General features: G+C 44.2%; 1 protein-coding gene across 1 annotated transcript in view; it reads right to left on the reverse strand.

Annotated features, from left to right (window-relative positions):
* The window catches only part of LOC127005513 (dynein axonemal heavy chain 7-like), a 63,315-nt gene that overhangs the window by 25,087 nt on the left and 23,732 nt on the right, over positions 1 to 14,496 (reverse strand). The window contains exons 33-45 of the mRNA XM_050874429.1: positions 14,026 to 14,227; positions 13,316 to 13,490; positions 12,182 to 12,348; positions 11,637 to 11,823; positions 11,016 to 11,224; positions 10,505 to 10,661; positions 6,758 to 6,939; positions 5,215 to 5,378; positions 4,507 to 4,697; positions 3,932 to 4,111; positions 3,651 to 3,769; positions 2,942 to 3,119; positions 2,383 to 2,475 (exon numbers count right to left, since the gene is read on the reverse strand). Coding sequence (XP_050730386.1) covers positions 2,383 to 2,475; positions 2,942 to 3,119; positions 3,651 to 3,769; positions 3,932 to 4,111; positions 4,507 to 4,697; positions 5,215 to 5,378; positions 6,758 to 6,939; positions 10,505 to 10,661; positions 11,016 to 11,224; positions 11,637 to 11,823; positions 12,182 to 12,348; positions 13,316 to 13,490; positions 14,026 to 14,227 — 2,204 coding nt within the window. The remainder of the gene's footprint in view (positions 1 to 2,382; positions 2,476 to 2,941; positions 3,120 to 3,650; positions 3,770 to 3,931; positions 4,112 to 4,506; positions 4,698 to 5,214; positions 5,379 to 6,757; positions 6,940 to 10,504; positions 10,662 to 11,015; positions 11,225 to 11,636; positions 11,824 to 12,181; positions 12,349 to 13,315; positions 13,491 to 14,025; positions 14,228 to 14,496) is intronic.

The following is a 14,496-nucleotide window of genomic DNA, read 5'->3' on the forward strand; positions in this document are numbered from 1 at the left end:
TGGATTCCTGGAACAAAACAGAGGAGAGCGGAAGGTGGGAATAAAAATCTACTCACTAAAACTGTTTCTGCCTTTGACAAGTTAGTTCTGGAGGTTGCAGATTTGTTTTTTTCTTATTTTCTCTCACATTGATATCATGAAAAGGTAGCATAAACGAGAATGAGATACAGTCACCCCCCGCCGTTCGCAGTCTCACCCATCGCGGTTTCGCGTATTCGCGGTCAACTAATTGTAACCCCCCCCCGCTTATACGCGGCCCCAGTTTCGCGTATACGCGGATGCATTGACGCTAAATAGGGAGGCAGAGAGGAGGGGGGAAGGGAGAGAGGAGGGAGGAAGGCAGAGAGGAGGGAGGGAGGGAGGGAGAGAGGAGGGAGGAAGGCAGAGAGGAGGGAGGGAGGGAGGCAGAGAGGAGGGGGGAAGGGAGAGAGGAGGGAGGAAGGCAGAAAGGAGGGAGGGAGGGAGGCAGAGAGGAGGGGGGAAGGGAGAGAGGAGGGAGGAAGGCAGAGAGGAGGGAGGGAGGGAGGCAGAGAGGAGGGGGGAAGGGAGAGAGGAGGGAGGAAGGCAGAGAGGAGGGAGGCAGAGAGGAGGGAGGGAGGCTGAGAGGCGGGGGGTAGGGAGTGAGGAGGGAGGAAGGCAGAGAGGAGAGAGGAGGGAGGCGGGGCAATGGACGTTAGGTTGCTCCTGAGTGACGTCACGGTTAGACTGTGACGTCATGCTTTCCTATTGGCCAGCAGCTCACTCAGGGACGACTGCTATTGGTCGAGATTTTCTCATAGCAACATTATCCTAAAAAAAAATTCACGCGCCGCCACACTGCAGTGTTGCCAGATTGGGCTACTTATCGCAAATTGGGCTACTTTTGGGTCTTCTGTGCTACTAAATTTTGACCCCAGGGTGAGTGTTGATTACATATTGTTGTCTAACAAGGTCTTGTCTCATTTCAGTCATTAAAAAGAACGAAAAAACATGTTTTATATGACGTGTCAGAGGTGACTTCCCCAAATGCATATTTTCCCATAGGGTTATAGTCCCGCCGTTCGCGGTTTCGCGCATCGCGCCGAAGTCCGGGAACGAAATACCCGCGAACGGCGGGGGATGACTGTAGATTGATGACTTTTGGCTTCACCTCAACCTCCATGGACTCCTAGAAGAAAACGGAGGCAGAAGGTACAGTGAGAGGAAAAATCTACTTGTTAAAAATCATCCTGACATAGATTAACCTGGTAGCAGCGACGGGCCAAATTTATGGCTTTACCGTGTAGCAGCGACGGGCCAAATTTGTGCCATGATATAAACCCCCCAAAATAGATGATACATAAACTGATCACAAATGCGTTGATATACATTTTGAAACGGTTTGTGAGTGATGATTTTTTCTCATTTTTCTCACTTAGAGGGACCATTATGAAACATGATCCCTGCTGCTACCAGGTTAAAGAGTTCTGAAAAAAAGTTACATATTCCAGTTGTCTTCTCTTATTTACCTTCACAATATTATGGAAGAATCGCAGAAAAGAGAATGAAACACAACTTTTGGCTGATTATTTTGTAGCTCACACTCCTCAAGAATCACACAAATGGATCTTAGGTTGTTTGGGATTCTGTCGTAGGGGAGTGCAGTGGTCTAGTAGGTCAGAGCGTCAACCCATGGAAGTGAAGGGCCAGGGTGAGGCAGTTCAAACCCCATTGCTGCCCGAGTGACATCAGCAAAAACATTCAGGGCCGTATACTTAAACATTTCAGCGCCCAAGCACACATATTTTTGACAAGGCTTTCGTAGGAGTTCTGGGTATTTTCAGGGGTAGTTTTATGGCCCTGGGGGTAGTCTGACCCTTCTTCTGTACCATGGGCCTAAGAAAACACTCATTAGAAGGCGACTGATCTTCTTTTTGGCCCATGGAAATAGTTGATGTGAGGGGTGGAAGCGTCTTAAAATACCAACCTCAGTTTTAAACCCCAAGCCACACCTCCACCCAAAAATTGACCCCATATGAACTTAGATAAAATAAAGAAAAAGCCATAGTAGAGAAATTTAGCTAAACAGTCGTCCCTCAAATAGTACAGTTTCCAATAGTTCGGTTTCAGTTTTATACGGATTGTCATAGAAGATCTTGACAAGGCTTTCGTAGGAGTTCGGGGCATTTTCAGGGGAAGTTTTATGGCCCTGGGGGTAGTCTGACCCTTCTTCTGTACCGTGGACCTAAGAACACACTCACTGCTCGTCGGGAAATTTAAAAATCCTAAAAAAAATCTTCTATGAAAATTCACATAAAACCGAAACCGAACTATTGGAAACCGTACTATTTGAGGGACGACAGTAATATGGAAACAACAATAGAGCGAACATTACAAACAGACAACAGTACAGTAGTGGCTAACCTGTTCTATCAGCTGCATCATGTTGGACACACCCTCAGCCGCCTCCTCTATCTGTGGTCCCAGGGAGGCCAGCATCTCCTGCATCACTGAGATCTGAAGGAGGCGGGGAGGCATGGGGGGAGGCAGGTCAGTGTGTGATGAGGGCTTAGCTTACACAATTATTCAGTGTTTTAAATCTTACAATCAGAAAATGACAAATGTAAATGAGAAGACGTTAAATCCACTGAAAATGAAAGGGAATATATAGGAAATCATGTTAAAATACTGAATGATATTATACACAGGATTTGCAAGTAGAATAAATCATAAAAATGACTAATAAAAATAAAATTGAGTATCATACTGAACAAATAATAAAATAAATATAACCAATATTACCAAAAAATACATACAACCCATATAATACAACACTAACAATACAAAACAATCAAATTTACCTATTTCTATGCCACAACACAAATTTTTCAGAGCTGTGTTTTCCTGATACAAGTTCTGTGACTGAAAAGGTGAACATGACTAGGCAAACACACCCTAAAGAGACGCTCCCTCCAAGACGCACCTGAGAGGCAGCGAAGGCCAGCTTGTCAAGGCCCGAGAGGTACTTCTTCCTAAAGGCGGAGGTGGTGGCCTGGCGGGAGGTGAAGAGGCCACGGAACTCCTGCAGAAGGTGGAGGTATGAGGAAGGGGTGACGGGGGGACACCAGCCGCCCTTCTCCTGCACTCGCTCGCTCTCCTCCCTGCAAAGAGAAAGATATCCATTAGGGAGTGATCACCAATTTGTACGCATGAAGACAGATGGAAAAGAGAGGAAAGGTAAGGAGAGGAGAGGGATCAAAAACAGAGGAGAGAAGGGGGATTGAAAGGAGAGGAGAGAAGAGAGATGAAAAAGAGGGGAGGAGAGAAGAGATGGGGGATGGAAAAGAGAGAAGAGATGAAAAAGAGAGAGGAGAGAAGAGATGGGGGATGGAAAAGAGAGAAGAGATGAAAAAGAGAGAGGAGAGAAGAGATGGGGGATGGAAAAGAGAGAAGAGATGAAAAAGAGAGGAGGAGAGAAGAGATGGGGGATTGAAAGGAGATGAGAGGAGAGGCAGGAGAAGAGAGGAGAGATAGGATTACTCTAACCATTCTTTTCTCTTCTTATTAGGATGTGACACTGGGTTGAAAAGAAGAATCAGAAAGATGTATGCCATAAGTACAAAACACTTCACAAGACACTGAATATTTTTCCTTCCCTCTACCCATACAGCCTCCCGCCCGCCCTCACACACCTGGCCAGCTGGTGGATGAGCGTGGCAGCAGAGATGACTGTGTCCCGCATGGAGCGCCGCAGGGACACCTCCTCCAAGTAGTGCTCCCCGACCCTCACCAGCGCCTTCTCCGGCCAACGCTGGTGACGGGAAGTTAGTGTTAGTGCTAGTGTTGTTATCACCTCTGTTATTACTACCATTTCTATCTTTATTAGTAGTAGTAGCAGTATTATTAACATTACCAACATTTATCATTATTGTTATTCTTCTCACTGGCCATACGAAGACAAGTTATGAGTCACCTTGAAGAAGTTGATGGTGACGCGGGTGGTGAAGGCCGGGTAGTGGGTGAGTGTGTGGTGCAGGTTGGGTGAGGGGAGGCAGGTCACCACAATGTGCACCAGCTCCTTCACCCGCCGCTCCTGCTCCTCCCACACCTCACTCTCCGTCACCTCGCGCCCCTCCAGGAACAGCCGCAGCCGCTGAAAACGAGGAAAGATGATGAATTTGCAGTACTAACCCCTTGACTGCGGATTTCACACAAGAAGACATCAGCAAGTTACAGGAATGGAACAAAAAGTGGCTGCTACAATTCAATGAGGAAAAATGTAAAGTCCTGCACCTTGGGAGAGGATATCCAGCATACCAATACCACATGGGAAACACTCCACTATCCACCATAGAAGCAGAGAATGACCTGGGACTATATGTTACCAGGCTACCAGTGAAAGCCGAATCTGTACCAATCGCAGCAGACGGGCTAAAGGCAGTCAAAGATTTGCTTGGGCACCACTTGAAGGGGAAGTAGTCTAGAAGTGTCAATTGTTTAGGCCAATGACAAACTACAGCACCTGGAAGCAGACCCACACTCCCTCACCTCTCGCAGGTATGACCGATCCTCAGGCGAAAGGATGTTTGGCGCGTCGCCAGTGAGGATGAGGGTGTTGACGAGGTGCAGGACGGAGGGGTGGTGGAGCGCCGCGTCCCCCACCACCACCACCGTCGCCTGCTCGTCCACCCCGGCACGCATCACCGCCTCCTTCACGGCCTCTCGCACCTCACTGTAGTCTGGGGTGAGCATGCGTATATGTTGTTCATGTTAGTTTTCATTGTAGAAAACGGTGGAATTGCAGAGAGAAAGAAACATGTACAGGCAGATATTTCTCTCTCTCTCTCTCTCTCTCTCTCTCTCTCTCTCTCTCTCTCTCTCTCTCTCTCTCTCTCTCTCTCTCTCTCTCTCTCTCTCATTGTAAAACACCATAATAATAATAAGAACAAGAACAAGAAGAGGAAGAACAGAAGAAAAAGAACAAGAACAAGATGAAGTAAAAGGAGAAGAAAAAGAAGAAGCAGAACAAAAACAAGAAGAAAAAAGATAAAGAAGAAAAATATGAAGAAAAAAGAAGATGAAGAAGAAAAATATGAAGAAAAAAGAAGATGAACAAGAAAAGGAAAAACAAGAAGAAAACAAAATCCTGAACAAAATGAAAAAGAGAAACAAGAAAAAAAGGAAGAAGAAAAATATTATCACACCATACAAGAACACATCCTCAACAGACCCAGCACAACCAGGCACCTCCCTTACCATCGTGGGGGGTGATGGCGGGGAGCAGGAGGGTGTGGCCGCAGATATGAGCCGCCAGCCGTGTGAGGGACCGTCGCCCTGACCCCCCGGCTCCCACCAGCAGCAGGTGACCCCCAGCACGACCCAGCACTCGGGAGATGCGCGCCACCTGTCCCACCATGTGCCTGGGGGGGGTGGAGGGGGGGGTTATGTGGTGGTAGTAGTAGTAGTAGTAGTAGTAGTAGTAGTAGTAGTAGTAGTAGTAGTGGTAGTAGTAGTGGTAGTAGTAGTAGTAGAAGTAATAGTAGTAGTCAGAGCTGGGATTCTGTAGAAAAAATCTACCACCGGTATCGGTAGTCGGTAGCGAGCCGCGTCCAATCGGTATCGGTAGATCGGTAGATTTTTCAGAAATCTACCGATCGGTATAGATTCGGTATCGGTAGATTAAAAACTCTATAATTATATAAAAAAATGCTTTTAAAGGCCCATAACACACTTTTTAAGTTATTTCTCTCTTATTTCGGTTAACTTAAGAATAGAAGTAAATTAGAGTCTTTTAATACCTTTTTTAAGTTTTTAATGTAAAATAAAGTTTAAAAAAGGAAAATCACTTGAAAAGTTAAAAGCACAAAACGATTAAGTGCTGCTGCCGCGGCGGGTGGACTTAAAAACACTGCCACTTAAAACACTAGGCGATGAGGCTGAGCACGTTGTCGAGAGCGTAGGAGCTAGAGCGTAGGTGTAGGCTACTCGCGTCGGCAGGCCAAACAAGAGTGGGGCTCCCGCCAAAACTTTTGGCGGGAGCGAGAATCTGCTAGGTCGTGGCTGCCTCTGATTGGCTGAGAACGCCCAGAACGGCCGGTGATTGGCTAAGCGTGATGACGTCAAAGTAATACCTGGAATTTCCTGCTAACTGCTTCCCATAGATGCGCTCGAACGTGTTGAAACTTGTCCGTTTCATTTTCCCGGGGTCGTCTTCTCTTAAGTCTTAACAAAAAAGTCCCGCGCTCGCTTTTTCAATCTACCGATACCGATTGACTGCCAATCATGCGATCGGTAGCGGTATTCGGTAGTTTCTTCAAAATACCGAATGATCGGTATCGGTAGCAGTAATCTACCGCCGGTAGTACCGATCCCAAATGTCAATCGGTAGTCCCAGCTCTGGTAGTAGTAGTAGTAGTAGTAGTAGTAGTAGTAGTAGTAGTGGTAGTAGTAGTTGTAGAAGTAGTACTAGAAGTAGAAGTAGTAGTAGCAACAGTAGCAATAGCAGTAGTAATAGTAGTGGTAGTAGTAGCAGTAATAGTAGCCATAGTAGTGGTAGTAGCAGAAGTGAATTAGTAAAGTAGTTGGTAGTAGCAATGGTAGGTAGTTTTTGTAGTTATCAGTAACAGTAGTAATACTAGACAAATAGATTTAGTCATAACAGTAGTAACAATAGTAGTAGTAGCAGCAGTAGTAAAAAAAAATAACCTTTTCATATTTTATTTATATTCTAAATTCAGAAACTCCGAAAAAATCTTTAAAAAATCTCTCCCCCTCTCCCCTTCCACATGTTTGAACCCACTTGAAGGTGACGAGGTTGAGGGGCGATGAGTGGCAGGTGTTGTAGTGCTGTGTGAAGGCCGTGATGGTGTGCTGCAGCTGGCCCAGGTCCGTCACCTCCTCGTAGCGCCTCTCTGCAATGGGGGTGTCCACCGTCGCTCCGATCACCCCCCAGCACGCCCTCTCCAGGCAGGCTTCTGTCACCTGGGGTTGTTGAAAGAGGTGTTGGGGTGACTGTGTGTAGTTTTAATTTTTTTGTGTGTGTGCGTGTGTGTGCATGTGCATGTGAGTGTGTGTGTGTGTGTGTTCTTACCTATTTGTATTTTAACAGAACGGAGAGAAGTTGATAATGTCCTTTATTTTATCACATTATATAATTCGGTATTTATGAATGTGAATGTGGATGTGTGGATGAATGTGAGTGTGGATGTGTGGTTGAATGTGAGTATGGATGCATGGATGAATGTGAGTGGATGTGTGAGTGAATGGTGTAGTTGCAGCGAACTTTCATATCCAGCACTCCAGACACTGAACATTTGGTGGACACAAGAAGAAGGCAAACATTCAAAGGCTGCTCCTGCATGCCTGAGAAGGAGGGTTATTTGAAAGGCATGATTATATAGGCGCATGAGTATACTCCCATGTAATTATGCCTTTAAATAATATGCAAAAGGTATAACTTCTACAGAATGTTGTAAGGAAAGATGAATCACAGCGTACCTTCACTACAACACAGATAATATTGAAAACAATAAAGGGCTTGTCTCTTCCCTTGACATCCAATAAAGAAACAGTCACAGTCCAGCCTCTCGGCAAGGAGCGCAGCACAGTTTCTCTGCTGCAGGGTCTGCACATGCTGACATCATCTACACTACTCAGTAAGGGAAAATTCTTGTATAGTTTGTCCAGAAGAAATCCAATTATCTATACTAGTTGGTGAGATGGAATTCTTGCCAAGTTGTATAGTTTGTCCAGAAAAAAGACATGCTTGACTTGATTCTTCTTAGGGATTAGCTTAATTTTCAGGAAGAGCTTTATTTAATATGACCTTGATTGGACAAAATTCTGATTGAATTATTTGATATGAAATATTTAGTTAGTTGGTGTATGTCACTGCATTACTTCAGACTTTGGCAAACCTCAACACTGAGAATCAGGGTAAACTTTTGGTGGCTAAAATAAAGAATCTTGTATGTCTCCTACACAATGAAATGCAGCAGTAAGCATTTGAGATATTTTTTGCTTTCAATGGACAAACAAGAAGTACCTGAAATGCCATCTGTGTCCAGCACAGAGTTAAACCACAACTATAAACTACACTTGGCTCAACCTGTCCCATCGTATGCTGGGCAGGTCTGAGCAACTCAAGCAACACAACACGGCACAACACACAGAGTCTTCATTCCCAACAGTCTCATAAAGCCTCAGTGGCCACCTCTTGAGAGTCTTGGCTTGGTGCCGGTCACTGGGACATTATGGATCTGCCTTCAGCTTCATCATGTCCTGGATTTGGAGAGAGGAAAGACAATTAAAAAATATGATGTTGTGTAATCAGTTAATGAGTGAATTTGTGCTGTAAGAAAAATTAAAAAATGGCTGTAGAAAGGCCACGTCTGCTGCCTCCAGTGGTGTGCTGCAGTTGAAGAAGTTTGAAAAGACCTGAGGTACTGGGAAATTGCTGTCCTCTTCTTCTTCCTCCTCCTCCTCCTCCTCTTCTTCCTCTTCCTCATTTGCCTCTTCATTCTGATCTTCATCCTCTCTCTCACCCTCAACTTGCTGGTTTTCTTTACACTTCTTTTTCTTTTCAAGCTCAATTTTTTCCTCCTTTTCCTCCTGCACCTTCTCCTCTTCATCCATCCCTTCCTCTTCTTTCTCTTCAAGCCTCCCATCATCAGCCTGGGAGTCACCATCCACCTCTTCCTTGTCTTCTTCCTTCTCTCCCTCTGTCTTCTCTGGAGCACTCTCACCCTTCACCCATGCCTGGTGAAGGAGACAACACTTCCAACACTAGGCCACCACCAGCACCACCCACCTTGGAGGAAGCTTCACATCACTCCCTCATGTCCTCCCGTGACATGCAACATTCCCTTCACCCTACAGAAGCTCACCTTTCAACAAAAGTTTTGGCTTTATGTAAGAAATTTTCAAAAGGATTAGACATAGAGAATGAATAATATCTAGACAGGTGCATACCATTTGTTGCTCTCCAATACATAGTTGGTTCAATTTAATGAAAGCAAGCAACTATAGCCATCACTGCCCCTCATTTTTTGCTACTTCTACTGCCGTACATGTCTGCATTAAGTATCTATTCTGATTACCAAAGCTCATTAGATAAAGCTAGAAAACTAAGTTAGGTTTGTGAATAAGTTACAGTGATAGCATGAAATGTCAAGGACAACTCAAGTAGATCATTTAAAATTTAAGACATGAAAACTAGATATCAATTAATGTGTAAACTTAAGTTCAAGTGACAAAATGAAAGATCACTGAGCAGCTTACTGAATAACCTACAACTAGAGAAGAAATGGAAGGACCTGAGTTAAAAAGAAAGAACAACATGTCACCCAACAGCTCCAGCACTCAAATGCAACAGTGAAAGATAAATGGAAGAATGAAAGATGAAATGCAAGAACAAACTCAATAACTCAAATTCCTGAATATATCACAAAACAATAAAAACACCACACAATGAATACACTAAACAATGATGATCGAGAAGGAGAAACGACAGCAACATCAACCAACAACACTCTGACTTGAATCTGGAGAAAAAAGGATGAATCAAGTTTGAAATTACAGCACAACAATTTACACGTCACAGTCGGCAAAATGAAACGCAAAAAAAAATTACACAATAAAGCTGATGCCACATACACACACACACAAAAAAACAGCATAGTCACCCACCAACCCAGACTTGAAACTAAAAAAAACAAATGAATGCAACTTGAAACCAAAGAAGATTAATTTATAGGTCACAAACACAAAAAAATGACACAATAAATACACACACACAAAAAACAGCATAGTCACCCACCAACCCAGACTAGAAACTAAAAAAAAAACGAATGAATGCAACTTGAAACCAAAGAAGAAGATTAATTTATAGGTCACAAACACAAAAAAATTACACAATAAATACACACACAAAAAAAAAAGCATAGTCACCCCCCAACCCAGACTAGAAACTAAAAAAAAAACAAATGAATGCAACTTGAAACCAAAGAAGATTAATTTATAGGTCACAAACAAAAAAAATGACACAATAAATACACACACAAAAAAAAGCATAGTCACCCACCAACCCAGACTTGAAACTAAAAAAAACAAATGAATGCAACTTGAAACCAAAGAAGATTAATTTATAGGTCACAAACACAAAAAAATGACACAATAAATATACACACACAATAAAAACAGCATAGTCACCCCCCAACCCAGACTTGAAACTAAAAAAAACAAATGAATGCAACTTGAAACCAAAGAAGATTAATTTATAGGTCACAAACACAAAAAAATGACACAATAAATACACACACACAAAAAACAGCATAGTCACCCACCAACCCAGACTAGAAACTAAAACAAAAACAAATGAATGCAACTTGAAACCAAAGAAGATTAATTTATAGGTCACAAACACATGTAACACAAAATACAATAACACTAGAACTGAAGACACCAAGAAACATCACCACACTACAGCACCGCCAACGTATGAGTCAATAACAATAACAAAAATAAAATAAATCAGTCACCAACCCACCGATCCGTCCTCGTTGCACAGCTTGTCGAAAATAACGTGTATTTTGTCCCTGAAGCTGGAGCGGATGGTGTTGACGAGGATGGTGAAGATGGGCCCCACCTCCGATTCCTCCGTCAACTGGTCACAGAACTCCCGGTATGTCTCGTGTACCCAGAGCCTGAAAGAGAGGGGAGAGGAGAGGAGAGATCGTGAAGAGTGGGAGAGACTTAGAGCCCCCCGTCCAACCCAATAAGGGAAAATAAGGATGTTAACCCTTTGACTGCAGATTTCCTACAAGAAGACATCAGTAAGCTACAGGAATGGAACAAAAAGTGGCTGCTACAATTCAGTGAAGAAAAATGTAAAGTCCAGCATACCAATACAACATGGGAAACACTCCACTATCCACCACAGAGGCAGAGAAAGACCTGGGAGTATATGTTGCCAGGCTACCAGTGAAGGCCAAATCCGTGCCAGTCGCAGTGGATGGGTTAAATGAGAAGAGAAGAAGAGACGCTAGAAGATACCGTACCTCACAAAATGTCTCTTGGTCTCCATTGCCTCTTTGCGGAGGAAGCTAACAGAGTGGATGACGCGGGCAGCCGTGGAGAGGTTAAACACGTGGTGGCTGCTGGCAATGGTGGAGGCAGCGGTGGAGGCCTGGGTGTGGCGCAGCACGGTCATCGTTCCTTCCACAATGCCCGCCACCACTGTGAACATGTCCGGCACAAACCCGCCACTCTAGCAAGAAAGGGAGGGATGGACAGATGTGAGGTTACTTGTTCTTACTTACCACTTTTATTGGAGTGAATCCTAGTTATCATAATCCTAACTACTTACTAATTCCTCTTCCTCCTCCTCTCCTCCTGAACCCTACACACACCTTAAGAAAGTCAAACTCATTACCACCACCTGAACCCTTTACCCACCATAAAGAACATAAACTCTAAATGTCCATGGTGTAGAAGCCTTGTCAAAGTATCAACAGGCTCAAAACACTACCCATGGATATACATACAACCTCAATGAAGGCTTTGTTAAATATGCGTGTGTAAGCCATGAAAGGTTTAATAATATCAGCCAAAACCTTACAGCCCCCCTTGAGAGATTGGACCCCGACACCCAGCCTGAGGAGTCTGCACCCTTCACCCACCCTGAGGAATATGTTGAGCTGCGTGGTGAAGATGCGGTTGAGTGTGGCCTGAGGGAGGGAGTGTGCCGTCACCACCATGTGTGAGGCCTGGCACCGGGGCTCCAGCTGGCCGCCTGCCTTTAGGGACACTCCCCCGAACCATGTGATACCCTCCAGAGCCCTTCGTCCTGTGCCCTGCTCCTCCACCCTGCAGCATGTAAATAAATCAGTTACTCTTTTATCTATGTCCGACAGTTGGTTTACATTTTCTAACATCATTATGCCATCATCATTATGCCCCAAGTGAGGCCTTCCAGTCCCTTCTGTCCTGTGCTTTGCTCTTCTACCCTGCAACATGGAAATAAATCAGCTGCATTTTTACTTAAGTCCAACAGTTGGTTTACATTTTTTTACATTATTATGCCATTATTATTATTATCACCTGATCCCTTTACCCTCCCTTAACACTATAAAAAAAAGTCCACAGTAGTTACCCTCCCTTAATAATATATAAAAAAAAGCACTGAGGTTCAAATAAATACGTCCTAGTTCACCCATCCCCTCACCAGGTGTTCTGCTGCAGTGCCTCCCTCACGGCCTCATGCAGCGGGCGGGCGCGGTGCTGGTCCTCAGCCGCCAAGTGAAGGTCCTCCACCAGCACCACCAGCCGCCTGCCGCCCCTAGCCCCCCACGCCCCACTCGGCCGGACCTCAAGGCGTTTCATCACCTGACTCTGCAATGTAAAGAGGTGTTTGATGACCATGGCTGCTACCCTCGTCATTTTCATCACTAGTCTTCTAGAGGACCAAAGTCTTTCCCAACATTCTCCATCTTTCTCTGTCTGATGTTAATGTACTCCATCCTGCCCCTGCAAAGGCTCTAATTTCATCTCTCCTGCTGGTCCTCTGTCTGCCCTGATTTCTATGAGTTCTAGGTTGCCACTTTGATATTTTGATACTATTGATTGGGTGTCCATCTGCTATCAGTTCAATAAATGATATGACCTGTCCAAGTCCTTTTCTATTTGTAATATTCATCAAAACTATTTTAATGACCTTGACTGCTGCACCTCAAGCCACTTCATTACCTAAGTGCACAATGAATACCAGATGTTTGAAGGCCTTAACCTGGTAGCAGCAGGGATCATGTTTCTTAATGGTCCCTCCAAGTGAGAAAAATGAGAAAAAACACCCCTCGCATAAACCATTTCATAATATATTTCAAAGCATTTGTGATCAGATTATGTATCATCTATTTTGGGGGGTTTATATCATGGCACAAATTTGGCCCATCGCTGCTACACGGTAATGCCACAAATTTGGCCCGTCGCTGCTACACGGTAAAGCCACAAATTTGGCCCATCGCTGCTACACGGTAAAGCCACAAATTTAGCCCATCGCTGCTACTGGGTTAACTGTACTGCACCTCAAGTTACTTCATTACTTGACTAAATTATATATAGATGTTGGAGTGTCTTGATTGTGCTAATAACACAAAAACGAATCACTCACACTTTAAAATAAGCTCACCCTTCTTTTCTTTTTCATTGGTCAAGCATGAGGAAATAAGGACACTAATCTGGAGTGGTCAAAACTATGTGGCATCTAGTCTACCTTTACCTGACTCATGCAATAAAACCTTCACCTTCATTCAGCTGACCTTACAACTACACGAGACATCGAGGAGGTATATCAGGTCACCTTAAGAGGGAGGGCTGTGGCTGCTGGGGTCACAGGGAAGGTCACCGTGTCAACCGAGGCTGTGGGGAGGCCTTTGAGGTAATGCTGCATGGTCACCTTGCGCCCACTCTCCCCCTCGCCGACCACCAGCACGCCGCCCACAGCCCGCCCACACACGTCAAGCAGGTATTCAAGCCTGTGAGGGTGGAGGCAAGGGAGTTATGGAGCACTTTATTTAACCACACCAAACTTGAGAATGTTTGCCAGCTTTGAGGAGACAGAGAAAGGAAGATGATGAGGAATGCTTTTTTTTCAACAAATTTCTTTCACTGCTGTTTGGCATGTGTAATGGTGGAGGGAATTATTAGAATGAGGGATAGTTTATTTATCAACATCAAACTATTATTTATGTGAGTTTTTCAAGCCTGTGTGGCAGTGAAGAGAAGATGGACAGAACTATACTTGTCATGAAAAACTAACTTATTCTTAATGTGAGGGTTATAAGCCTGTGGGGAAGTGAAGAGAAGGTGGACAGGCTATAAAGTCATAAACACTAAACTGTTCTTAATGCAAGGTTTCCAAGCCAGTAGGGTGGTGGAGGGAAGGCAGAATCAGAATGTTTTATTTATCATCACCAAACTATCCTTCTGGGCAGTTTTCCAAGCCTGATGCAGTTTATGAGTTATTTTCCAGGCCTGATCACTTAGTGCCAGGCTTTTTCCCTCACCCACCTGGCAGACTCCACCGTGGGCACCAGGATGGTGGAGATGTTGGTGGTCTCGGGACACTCAGCGTGTTTAATGACCTCAGTCCAGGGTCGCCAGAATGACCTCTGCTTGGCATCAAACATGAGGTCAAACACGGTGCACTCCACTGGGTAGGGGCAACCAATTTGACCAACAGAGGCAGGGGCAGGGAAGTCAGGGTTGTAACCTGCAAGAAATTTTCTTTAACACCTTTAGCTTGTACTAAATTTCCTGTATTTCAAGATAATTGATTAACTATAGTTGTAATTTGAACATGCTCTACTATAGCAGACTTTTATCTTCTGGAAAAACGGAATTGACCTCAGCTTTAATCAGTTATTACCATTCCTTCTAATTTGCTAAATGAATACTAAGTGTTAAAGGCATTACAAACATTATGCTTTATCTTGTCCAATGAACTGATTGCTGAAAAATAAAGAGATATTCTGCCACTAA

This window comes from Eriocheir sinensis, chromosome 30 (genome assembly GCF_024679095.1).
Source record: "Eriocheir sinensis breed Jianghai 21 chromosome 30, ASM2467909v1, whole genome shotgun sequence".
Taxonomy (NCBI): Eukaryota; Metazoa; Arthropoda; class Malacostraca; order Decapoda; family Varunidae; genus Eriocheir; species Eriocheir sinensis.